Raw genomic sequence first — 12,811 nt, 5'->3', positions numbered from 1 at the left:
GTATGTAATATTTTGTAATATCATATTTCCTAAAAAGTGAAATTCGTAGCTGTTCTATCCAGGGTCCCTGTCCTAGAGAAAGCAGGGGGTTAGAATGAAGATCTGGTGAGCGCTGGTGTAGATGGCTGTGGGTTAGAATGAAGATTTGGTGAGCGCTGGTGTAGATGGCTGTGGGTTAGAATGAAGATCTGGTGAGCGCTGGTGTAGATGGCTGGAGTAAAGCCTGTCTCAGGGACGTGGACTGGACAGGCACAGCACCCTACTGCCTGTTAGCAGGGACTCAGAGCTGCTGAAAGAGCACTCTCCTTTTGTTCCCATGCAGGAACCATGCAGAGACTTCATGCACACGTGTTCTCTGTAGCTTTGCTTGTACCTTTGTGTCACTAACACTTGCTGCATCCTGACCTAATTCTTTCAGGTTTCACGGTGACTGACACGTACAGTCAGCAGACATCCTTCCCACCTGTGCAGCAGCTGCAGGACTCTAGCACCCTCGAGTCCCAGGCCTTGTCCACGAGTTTCCACCAGCAAAACTTACTGCAGGTCCCCAACTCTGATGCCATCAACGTGGTGAGTGTGAGGAGAAGGGCTGGATAGCTCTTTAGCCAACAGGCACCTTTCTGTCTCCTGCTGGAGTAATTCAGAATGCACTTGCTAGAGTTACCTACATCTGGGACACTTGGTTACTCCATCTGATGCATCATGGGAAAAGCATCGTAACTGTACTTCAGATTAGTAGATGCCATGGGCGCCTTTGCCATTTTGACTGAGAGCCACCAATTTACTGGTGTCTTATAGCAGAAGCTTGATTTACTAGTGTGTTTTAGAAGAATATTGCTTTTATTAGAAGGAAAATAAAATTATTGTTGACATTAAAAACAAATATTATACAAAACATTGTTTATTTGTCTATATAATAGGTTTCCTGAAAAATAACATTTTCATTCATAACTAATTTTTATTCTTGTAGTCAGGTTAGGGATACTGAAGTGTTTGTTTGATTTTTTTTGTTTTGAAAGTTTTTAAATACTATAAAAATGACAGACAAATCAATAGGTAAATTTTTAAAAAATCTACTGATATTAATAGTGGGCATGCAAAAAAGTCAGAGTAGTTGCTTTGAGGTAGAAGCCACATAATTCTGAGCAGGTGATGAGACTGGTGTGTAGTGCATGCTATGTGGTGAGCTTTACTGCACATGACTCTGGGTAAACTTGCCTATGGAGTGTAAGGGATGCAGCAAGATGGATGGATGGGTGGGTGGGTGAATGGATGGATGGATGGATGGATGGATGGATGGATGGGTGGATGGATGGATGGATGGATGGATGGATGGATGGATGGATGGGTGGATGGATGGGTGGGTGGGTGGATGGGTGGGTGGGTGGGTGGATGGATGGGTGGGTGGATGGATGGGTGGATGGATAGATGGATGGATAGATGGATGGATGGATGGATGGGTGGGTGGGTGGATGGATGGGTGGATGGATAGATGGATGGATAGATGGATGGATGGATGGATGGGTGGGTGGATGGATGGGTGGATGGGTGGCTGGATGGGTGGGTGGGTGGATGGGTGGGTGGATGGATGGATGGGTGGATGGATGGGTGGATGGATAGATGGATGGATAGATGGATGGATGGATGGGTGGGTGGGTGGATGGATGGGTGGATGGGTGGATGGATGGATGGGTGGATGGATGGATGGATGGGTGGATGGATGGATGTGGCTTTGCCTCATTTGCTCATGGAAGGTGGGTGGGCAAGTCAAAAGACAACTGCTTCTATCACTGTGCAAACATCTTTCAGCCTGTCCTTCAGTTATCCAGCTATCCTCAAGTCTGCTTGCTCTCTGTCCAGTGTGAGCAGGATTTATTTTGAAGTCAAGCATTGAGAAGGTTGGGTTCAGTGCTGCTGTGGGCTGTGGTCCTTTTGTCAGGATAGAGGTCAGGGTGGCTGTTCTCTTGTGCTGTCTCTGAGAGGTAGAGGTGGCTTTTCTTTCCCTAGGACTCTTGTGACAAAGAAAAGTGTTTCTCTTTTCAGAAGGTAGCATATTTATTCATACCAGCATGTTCATCCCACTGATGTGACAGTGTACCTCAGATAACCAACCTAAAACCAGGAGAGAGTTGTTTTCATCACACTCTCAGAGAGTTTAGTCCATGGCTTGCTAGGTCTGTTGCTTTGGGGCCTGTGACTTGGCACAGGATTATCCTGGGGGAACACGTGGTGGAAGACAATGCTTACCTTGTGGCATCTGTGGGAGGAAAGGAAGTTGAAGGTCCCTGTTTCCCCTGCAAGGTCACACCCTCAATAACAGTAGTCTTCAAATGAGTCCTTCCCAGGAGAGTTCTACCAGTCACCAACAGTGTCACACACGGCAGCCAGTCCTTTAGAATATAGGGTGTTTAAGATCCAGTCATTCACAGGTAGTAGAGTCAAGCTGATGAAAGTGTAATCTCTCATTAAGATAAATCATATTTGTTTATATTTTGTACTAAAGTTGCTTATTAGTGAGGCATGGAAGTTCAGTCTATAGTCTCAACACCTGGAGGTTGAGCTAGGAGGATCATGAGTTTGAGACAAGCTTAACCAGCATAGCAAATGGCAGTCTAACTTTAGCTGACTAGCCCTATACTCTGTGTCAGGCACGACAGTTAGTATAAAACAAGCACACGCTTAATCATATCTGCGCCAGTGACTTATGCTTTCTCTGTTTCAAATGAATACAGTTGATTACTTGTAGTTTTTCTCTTGAAACTGCATTAGAACATTTATATCTTTGGGATTATTGACTCATCTTATACTTATTAATAGATATTCATATATTCTTGCTTTATATTTCTGATCATTTTAGGCAACTCGTTTGCTTCCAGAGTCATCTCAAGAGGATCTGGACCTACAAACACAAGGCCCCCAGTTCCTGGAGGACAGCGAGGACCAGAGCAGGCGCTCATACAGGTACTCCCTCACAGACCCAGCTCCTGAGGGAGGCTGAGTGCCCACTGTACACCTTCAGTGGCCAAGTGCTTTGCAACTCAGTTTTTTGGGCTATGAAATAGGCTTTGTTATCACCCCCAGTTTGTAAGGCACCCAAACAGTGTCCTTCTTATGCTCGTTTAATGATTATACTAAATGCTTTGTGTCCTGCTGAGTTATAGCATTTATCAATTTCAAAATAATACATTTGAGATTGCTAATATCCTGTCCAGACCTTGATCTAGCAGCTAATTGTCCTTGCCTCTGTTGTGTACTGCTCATTGTGTTCCCTGAGTGTGTGGTAGTGCCATGGTTTACCCAAGAACACTTGACCCCTGGTGAGCGTGCTGAAGCAGCTTTCTTCTCTTGTGTTGCCTGGTACCTGGATGGGCTCGGTAATGGTCTTTGAGTGAGCAGGACCTGAGTTGTCTGTGTTTCACTTCTAGGTGTGACTACTGCAACAAGGGCTTCAAGAAGTCCAGCCACTTGAAGCAGCATGTGCGCTCACACACGGGGGAGAAGCCCTACAAGTGCAAGCTCTGTGGGCGTGCTTTTGTCTCCTCCGGTGTCCTCAAGTCCCACGAGAAGACACACACAGGTTACTGTCTGTGTCCTGTAGAAATCATGACTTGTCTCTTTTCGTGTTCTAGTTGTATTGCTGTAACCCTACATCACTCAGTTCACTCACAGTGGTTTCAGCCTGTCTACAGAGTGCTGAAAGCGCCACCCTCTACTCTTAGTGTGTACTTATTGGCATCCAAAAGAAAGTCTAGACCTTTTATCATTAACTCCCTTATTCTCTTAATACCGCCAACTACAAATTATCCTTGATTTATCTCTGCCTTCGTAGATACTGTTGTAGTTACTGCCCACGAGTGAGCTCACAGACGGTCTGCAGTGGTCACATTCTTTTACTTAATACAGTGCATTGTTCAGGGCTCATCTTTATGTAGCATGTATTAATACTACCAGCCTTTTTATGATCCATAATATTTCATTATACAGACAAAGCAAGCTCAATTTTCCTACTTATTAGATCTGTTATTTGACTTGTATGAATATGGATTTGGCTTTCTCATCAAGGATTACAATTGCTGGGCCTTAAGAATAACCATTTTCGGGGCTGGAGAGATGGCTCAGTGGTTAAGAGCACTGACTGCTCTTCTGAAGGTCCTGAGTTCAAGTCCCAGGAACCACATGGAGGCTCACAGCCATCCATAATAAGATCTGATGTCCTCTTCTGGAGTGTCTGAAGACAGCTACAGTGTACTTATATATAATAAATAAATCTTTAAAAAAAAAGACTAACCCTTCTCGGGCTGGGAGTGACTCTAGGGATGGTGATTATTGGAGAGCCCAGCATGTGCAGAACCCTGGGTTCCCACACTCAGTAAATCCACGTGCAAACCTCGCTGTTCAATACAGACCGAGCTTAAGTAGCGTGCTGTCCAGGTCTGACTTCCACATCCTGACAGGGCACAGGACTGTGTGTTTTCTTGCTCTTACCATTCCTGGGTGGGTGGCTGTCACTTGTTGGGGTTTGATTTGTGTATTCCAGTGGTCCATGGTGTCTTCCTGTGCACTTTCTGAGGATTGTCAGTTCTCACCATACTCCTACTCAAAGTTAGGCTGATTGCCTTATTATCATCAGTGTGGTAAATCTTTTAAAAACAGCATGGCCATTTATGAGTTGGACCTTTAGCAGATATATGGCTTGTGATTAGATTGTAGTTACCCATTGAACACAACCCATTTAATATATTTACACATTTAACATCAATATGTATTCTGAATACAGCTTTTTAGAACAGCCCATGGATGAGTCTGCTGGTGACTAGGTGTGGTTTTAAGGGCTGTTGCAAAGTTGGCTCTGGGATAGTGGTACGTAGGAAAGACGGACAGTCCAAGAGGCAGGAGAATTCATTTATTGAGGGAAGGCAGGGTGTGGTAGGTGCTTCTTCTGAGGCACTGTTGTATCAGACAGGGCCATCTTGGTTTGCTGTGAGCAGCATCTTCTCAGGGCCATTTATTGTTGGAGAGAGTGCTATCAGACATGCTCTGTTAGTGTCTGTGTTTCTAGCACTATCCAGTTAAAATCTTATAACCCGCAAGCCACTTATACTCTGCTGTTACAAGTTTGTTTGTCCTTGAGTGCCTGTGATTTCAAGGCTTCCTCTGACGTGTTCTTGTCTATTGATGTAGGTGTCAAGGCCTTCAGCTGCAGCATCTGCAATGCGTCTTTCACCACCAATGGGAGCCTCACGCGGCACATGGCCACACACATGAGCATGAAGCCTTACAAGTGTCCATTCTGTGAAGAGGGCTTCCGCACTGCGGTCCACTGTAGAAAACACATGAAGAGACACCAAGCAGTTTCGTCTGCAGCCGCAGCAGCTGCAGAGACAGAGGGAGGAGGTAGTGTCTGCTTTGGATTGAAACTTTACTGGTCAAATGTCATTTTAGTTATAACTTATAAATCTATTTGAAATTTTAATTTAAGAATTATTAATGAATGAGAATGAATTGTGGAGGCTCTGCCAGTGCCTGGCAAATACAGAGGTGGATGCTCACAGTCATCCATTGGACAGAGCACAGGATCCCCAGTGAAAGAGCTAGAGAAAGTACCCAAGGAGCTGAAGGGGTCTGAAGCCCCATAGGAGGAACAACAATATGAAGTAAACAGTACCCCCAGAGCTCCCTGGGACTAAACCACCAATCAAAGAAAACACATGGTGGGACTCGTGTCTCTACCTCTATATGTAGCAGAGGATGGCGCTCTCTCTCTCTCTCTTGTGTGTTTGTGTGTATGTATGTGTGTGTGCACGTGTGTGTGTGTGTGTGTGTGTGGCTTTATTTTCTGAGTGTGGCAGCCTGCGTGCCCTCTGAGAAAAAGTCCAGAGACGCACAGTGAAGACAAGGACAGCCCCTGCTCTGACGGAGCGTTCTGTTGAGTGTGGGCTCTGGCCGCTGTACTCAGTGAGCATTGCATAGAACTCATTCCTAGGTTGTGCCTTTGTGCTGTTGATTCTACAGTCCATCACTTTCACTTCCTCACTGAGGTTTGCACATATCTTTGGCATAGATCTGCACCAGATGCATACATGCAGTTGTGTTTTGTGATTTGTGCTGCATGATAGAGTAAGCACACATGTACAACATGCCTGCATGATAGAGTAAGCACGCATGTACAACATGCCTGGATGTTGTGATTACCATGTGCTGTGCATCAAGGAGAGCTCACTTTTTATTTCCCCTGAAATTGTAGAGCAACCTGTGAGAGTTTCCTTCTGGCTGGGGTATGCTCAGTATCACATTGCAGTAGCTCTCATTCACACTGGGCTCCACAGTTTGAGAGACTTACCTTGTTTCCTACCAAATACCACACGTGTTCATTTGCCCAGTCCCTCACCCTGAGCTTGTTGCTCAGTGCTCACTCTTCCTTTTAGTAAGCCCACAGATGAAATTGGAGTTAGAATGTGCATGCTTCATTTCCACAGGTGATAGCAGCACACAGCACTGTCATGTTAACGAGGGTAGTTCTTACACAGCCATGCAGTGTTCGTGTGTGTGTGTGTGTGTGTGTGTGTGTGTGTGATTTTTTTGCTTGCGTTGTAGCTGGTGATGTTATTTTTAAATTTTTTTATTAGATATTTTCTTCATTTACATTTCAAATGCTATCCCCTTTCTTAGTTTCTGAAAATCCCCTATACCCTCCCCCTGCCCTGCACACCAACCCATCCACTCCCGCTTCCTGGCCCTGGCGGTCCCCTATACTAGGGCATATGATCTTCGCAAGACCAAGGGCTTCTCCTCCCATTGATGGCTGACTAGGTCATTGCTACATGTGCAACTAGTGACACAAGCTCGGAGGGGTACTGGTTAGTTCATATTGTTCTTCCTCCCATAGGGTTGCAGACCCCTTTAGTATCTTGGGTACTTTCTGTAGCTCCTTCGTTAGGGGCCCTGTGTTCCATCCAATAGAGGACTGTGAGCATCCACTTCTGTATATGCCAGGCACTGGCATCTCTTATTATTGAATGGTGCTGTACAGTGTCTGGTCCATGCCATGTAAGATGTTTTGGTCAGCCCTCTCAGAGGTGCCATCTACTGAGGAATTCCCTGTTTTCCTTCCAGTTGTTTATCCTGTCACTTACTTGCAGTTATCTACGGATGAGGTTACAGGTCAGGCTGTAGGACCACTCTGGTGCTACATTCAAATGACAGTAGTGTACATTTGTCTTATAGTTGGAAAGGGAGCCTTCACCGTTTGCCTGAACCACTTTAAAATTGCAAAAGCCTTGACTTGGGTGTGGCAGAGCTGCTGTGGTCGGCTTCTTTAGTAGAGAGTTCTGAGACCTCTGGCCTTCTGAGCTTCAAAGAGTAGATCCATCTGGCAGAGTTTAGTGTGGCCCTGGTTTCCAGCAGTCACGGTCTGCAGTGAGCTGTGGTGAGCCATGAAAAGCAAGTCTTTCAGATGCCCAGATGGTACTCCTCAGACCCTGGAGTGTGCGCAGTGTCCACTGGTGAGCTAGCATGAATATGCTCCAGGCCAGTGCTAGGCTTTCTTAGCAGTTAAGAAGGCATAGATTCCAGAGTCGATGCCAGGATTGCTTCGTGGGGTTCCCATAGCTCTTTGTCACACTGCATTCATGTTTATGGACACTGTGATGATGATGATGCCTGCCGTGCACACTCTGAGCCAGAGAAGAAGTCATGCATTGTTCGCTCTGCTCGCCCTGGTGCTTGGGATGTGGATTTAGTTCCTTCTCGGCTGCCACGGTTGGCTACGGCCTTACATGAGCCGTCTGCTATTCTTGCTAATTTTATTATCTTTTCCTTTTTCACGCCTAGTTTTATATTGATCTTTATATATTTTGGTTATTTAAAATTTCAGCACAGTTATCTCCATGTTTTACCATGGAGTGTTGGTGGGGGCTCTGTCTATAGCTTGCTTAGATCGTTCAGACCTTACAAATGTATGATGGAGTTCTTATGTGTATGTTTTTCTAGAAGTTTTGTGAGTAGATATTGAGTTTCCTGACTCTGTCTTTCGTGGCAGATCTCCTTTCCCACCCCTCTCCTGTTTTCTGTCTGGTCCATCTTTTTTCTGAATATCAATCCAGTTGTTTTTTCCATTTTCTGATTGGAGTTAATTCTGCTCACTTCCCTACGTCTGTAGGGTTTACCTATCTCAGTCCTGACTCTGCTTTTTATTCTTACATTTTCTGTGTTTTTTACACACACACACACACACACACACACACACACACACACATACACACGGTGCATGTGGAGTGCAGCCCTGTGACAGAAGTCTCTGTGCTCTTGCCTCAGTAGCTTTCTTACCTTCATGTCTGCAGTTGCTGCTGGCAGCTTTTCCCTGTATTTTTTTGTTATTGTTGCTATTGTTTTTGTTTTTTGTCTTTCTTTGAGGCAGTGTTTCTCTGTGTAGCCTTGCCTGTCCTGGAACTTACATTGTAGACCAGGCTGGCCTTGAATTCACAGAGATCCACCTGCCTCTGCCTCCTGAGTACTGGGATTAAAAGCATGCACTACCACCCCTGGCTATTCTTAGAGTTTTGTTGCAGTTTGGTGGGCTCAAGATGCTGGAATATATCACTATAGTGAGAGGATATTTGTGTGTGTGCACACGTGTGTGCGCGTTTGTGTACGTGTGTGATTTCTAAAGTTTCTTCTCTCTGTTCATTTTCTTTAATTGAGGGTTCTGTGTTGTTTTATTAAGTTGGCCTCTGAATTTTGAGCATCTGGTTTTATTCACCTAGTAATCGGTTATGGCCGGTAGTCGCATAGTCTGTGAGTTCTGGCTTTGTGGGCAGTGATGCTTGTTAAGCTCCTACTGACCCTGTAGCTGGCAGAAGCCAGCTTTATCCACAGTGGCCTCTTCTGCTGCCTCTCTTGATTGTCTTCCTTCTTCCTAGTCAGATGAGCTCTCATTAGCCCCAAATGGAAAAGCAGCTGTTTGCTGCCTGAAATGTTGCTTACTAACTCTAACCTTACATGCTTCATTTTCTTGTGTTGAAACTTGATTTTTATTGTTGATTTTGTACCCTTTTTCTTATAGACACATGTGTGGAGGAAGATGAAGAAAATTCTGACAGAAGTGCATCAAGAAAGCCTCGTCCTGAGGTCATTACTTTCACAGAGGAGGAGACAGCCCAGCTGGCCAAAATTCAGCCCCAGGAGAGTGCTACAGTGTCTGAGAAGGTCCTGGTGCAGTCGGCTGCAGAAAAGGACCGCATCAGCGAGATGAAGGATAAGCAGGCAGAGCTTGAGGCTGAACCCAAGCACGCCAACTGTTGCACATATTGTCCGAAGAGCTTCAAGAAGCCCAGTGACCTGGTGAGGTGAGGCTGCTGCTACTCTTTCTGCAGCTCTTGGAGACTTGAGCGTGTACTTGAGTGCTTGTCACACTAGTGTGGGGGTGTGGGTCTAACCTGCATCACCGTAGTGAGCTCATGTAGAGCCTGGACTACACTGCCTATGCAGTTTCTATGATTGTGATAGGAAATGAGCCAACTTCATCGGGCATTGATGACCAGCAGATACCTTCTACCAAGGACTGGGCATCAGGGTGAGAACACAGGACAGACTAGCGACCAGCAGCTGTCACAGTCAAGCAGCTGACTGATTATGGACTGTGGCAGAGTGGTGAGGAACCTGGGACCCTGCCATAATGAGGTTACCATTGCTGTGAAGAGACTCCATGATCACAGCACCTCTTATAAAGTCAACGTTTGATTGGAGCTGGCTTACAGTTTAGTTCATTATCATGGTGGGAAGCATAGCAGCATGCAGGCAGACGTGGTGCTGGAGATGGAGCTGGGAGTTCTCCATCCAGACCACAAGGAGCAGGGAATGAACTGGCTTGAGCTTTTGAGACCTCAAAGCCTGCCCCGCAGTGACTCACTTCCTCCAGCAAGGCCACACCTCCTAATAGTGCTATTCCCTATGGGCCAAGCATTCATACATGGGAGGCTCGGGGGCCATTCCTAGTCAAATCACCACAGACCCTGAACTCAGGGGAAGGTGGCGGAGCTGCAGGGCTGTGTAGAGTGGGAAGAGACAAGCCATACCAGATGCCATTATCCAGTGTGCAGTCAGGATGCTAAGCTTGGCTCTGGGAGGTACTGGAGCCAGCAGGTAAGTCTCATCAAGCACCTAAGCAGACAGCAGAGCTGGAAGTCTTCAGACAGGGCGTGACGTGTGTGTGGACTGCACAGGTTGTTACGTAGCAAAGCTTAAAGTTTAAAATACATAAGTAGTTAAAAATAAAATCCCAAGTCGGGCAGTGGTAGCACACGCCTTTAATCCCAGCACTTGGGAGGCAGAGGCAGGTGAATTTCTGAGTTTGAGGTCAGCTTGGTCTACAGAGTGAGTTCCAGGACAGCCAGGGCTACACAGAGAAACCCTGTCTCGAAAAAAAACAAAAAACAAAAAAGAAAAACAAAAATCAAATCCCTTAATTAGAAATGCTTTTTTAATAGGCATGTTAGAATCCATACTGGAGAAAAGCCATATAAGTGTGATGAATGTGGGAAGAGCTTTACTGTGAAGTCCACTCTAGATTGCCACGTGAAGACCCACACAGGTAAGGAGCAACTCCTCAGCGCTGCAGATGCCTGGGGCGTCTTCATGCTTTTCCCACAAATGTCTCAAAATATAGAGAACTCAAACTTAGGAACCATGAAAATATACACGTAAAAGGGTTATTTATTTATTTATTATTTTATTTCTATGTAAGGAAAGTGGTTTAACTCTTTGAATGGGGCAGGGATAAAAATCTCAGAAATCAAATTATAAATTATCGCTCTTCTTATTCAGCCTTTATTCTTCTTTCGCAAGGTTCCCTGCTAGTCTCATTTGGGCCAAGGAGAGTCATTTTGCAGTCATTTTGATAGTTACTAGATCATATCATCTTTTTATGTGAGGAGAAAAATGTATCAAGGGGAAAACTGTTTCTTGTTTTCATGGCTCTTTTCATCATGTGATTTGAGGATCTGAAAATCAGTTGTACTTAAAAAGCACAAACCTTTGTTGTTTGAGTTCTGCAGTTGTAAATCATCTTCTCCAAGTCACAGTGTGGGCCTTGTGTGCCATGAGGCTGATGGCAGCACAGTCCTCCCAGCTCCATGAGTGTAGTACTTGTACTAAGTTGTGACTATCTGGAAGTGTGTTTGCATCTAGGAGTGTAAGGACCTCTCCAGGGAATGTTAGCCATCGCTCCGCTGTCCACTAGGGAGCGTTATCAAGTTCCATATTCCAAAAGATTGAACAGATATCTACAGATGGATTTTGATACATTTATGTCAAGTTCTATCATTCTCCCCTGATGGATTATTATTGGCAACTAGACAGGGATGAACTCACCTATTAAGAGTTTATCACAATTTGCTGTTGTTTCATCAGGTTCCCTGTGTCTGTCCCTTATGCTGTACTATGAACTTGCTGAGGGTGCATGGGCTAGCTGTGCCCAGCTTGCTTCCAAGTGTAGTACGCTGTGGTGACAAGCTAGGTGCCTGGTGGTGTTCCTTGCGGTTAGCAAAGCTATTCTAGCCTCGACTGGGGTGGGAGTTCAGCTAAGGCTACATAGATAAGAAAGGTGTTTTCTCCCTCCGAAGACCTCATAGCAGTATAGGATCACAGATTTACTATAGCCTCTGAGTCTGTCTGATCATTCCTGGCAAAAAGCAATACTTATTTCCTAGTGGCTGATCCTGAGTTCTCCCAGGCAGTCACTGTCAGTGGCCTTTGTGCCTTGCTTTTATTATGTGGGTGACTATGAAAAGATCCAGAGGGGTGGGTGGTGCATAACACAGGACACAGGGCCTGCCTGAGGGCACAGGGTTTTCCTTGTACACATTCCTCCAGGTAGAATATGATGATTTCAGGACGCAGAGTCTCAGAGGGTTGTGGGAATACTAACTGCAGACCATAGACAGTGTGTGAGTCGGTTTCTGCTGTTACCTGTTGTCATAGCATTCTTGGTTGAGAGCCTAATGCACTTTGCTATCTGAAGCCAGGGTGGTGTGTCCATACTGGCTGTGAGCTTTGATTGTCATTAGCTCCTGCTTATTCCCTGCTGTTCTTTTAGGCCAGAAGCTGTTCAGCTGCCATGTCTGCAGCAACGCCTTCTCCACAAAGGGAAGCCTGAAGGTACACATGCGCCTACACACAGGAGCAAAGCCTTTCAAATGCCCTCACTGTGAGCTGCGCTTCAGGACTTCTGGGAGAAGGAAGACTCATATGCAGTTTCACTACAAATCAGACCCAAAGAAGGCCAGGAAGCCTGTCACACGAAGCTCTTCAGAAAGTCTCCAGTCTGTGAACCTTCTCAACTCATCTTCCACGGACCCAAATGTGTTCATCATGAACAACTCTGTCCTAACAGGGCAGTTTGATCAGAATGTGCTTCAGCCAGGCTTGGTCGGCCAGGCTATCCTTCCTGCCTCTGTCTCAGGTAGGAAACCAATGTGTGTCATCTCCTCTGTTCCCATAGCAACACACTCTGAACCTGTCCCTCAGCAGGCAGCAGGGAGAGCTGAGCTCCCTTCTTCTCCCACTGCTTTAGTACACGTGCTTTGCTAAGCTTCTGCTCAGGGAGTCTAAACCTCTCAGTTAGCTTTCCCACGACTTTAGTCGAGTGCAGGTATCCTGTTGTTAGTGCTTGCACATGTGTGAAAGGTATTAAATGTACACCACTGTGTTGTATACTATAAGTAAGGGTCATAGTTCTTGCCCCTGTTTGACATCCTATGGGTCTTCTCTTTCTGCGTCGCTCTCCTTGGGGCATGAGAGAACCAGACGGCCGCTC

The 12,811-nt window shown here is 45.7% G+C and overlaps 1 protein-coding gene across 12 annotated transcripts in view; it reads left to right on the top strand.

Annotated features, from left to right (window-relative positions):
- Zfp236 (zinc finger protein 236) overlaps positions 1-12,811 on the top strand; it is a 99,323-nt gene that overhangs the window by 59,368 nt on the left and 27,144 nt on the right. For all 12 annotated transcript variants that reach the window (XR_003952527.1, XR_003952528.1, NM_177832.4 and 9 more), the window contains 7 exons: positions 419-570; positions 2,858-2,961; positions 3,426-3,577; positions 5,182-5,394; positions 9,062-9,344; positions 10,485-10,588; positions 12,092-12,457. Coding sequence is in view for 10 of the 12 variants with exons in the window: in NM_177832.4 (NP_808500.2) it covers positions 419-570; positions 2,858-2,961; positions 3,426-3,577; positions 5,182-5,394; positions 9,062-9,344; positions 10,485-10,588; positions 12,092-12,457 (1,374 nt within the window). In the remaining 2 variants the exon portion in view is untranslated. The remainder of the gene's footprint in view (positions 1-418; positions 571-2,857; positions 2,962-3,425; positions 3,578-5,181; positions 5,395-9,061; positions 9,345-10,484; positions 10,589-12,091; positions 12,458-12,811) is intronic.

Source organism: Mus musculus, chromosome 18 (assembly GCF_000001635.26).
Source record: "Mus musculus strain C57BL/6J chromosome 18, GRCm38.p6 C57BL/6J".
NCBI classification, from domain to species: domain Eukaryota; kingdom Metazoa; phylum Chordata; class Mammalia; order Rodentia; family Muridae; genus Mus; species Mus musculus.
The sequence above is the reverse complement of the archived record's forward strand: the minus strand, read 5'-3'. Positions and strand labels throughout refer to the sequence as shown.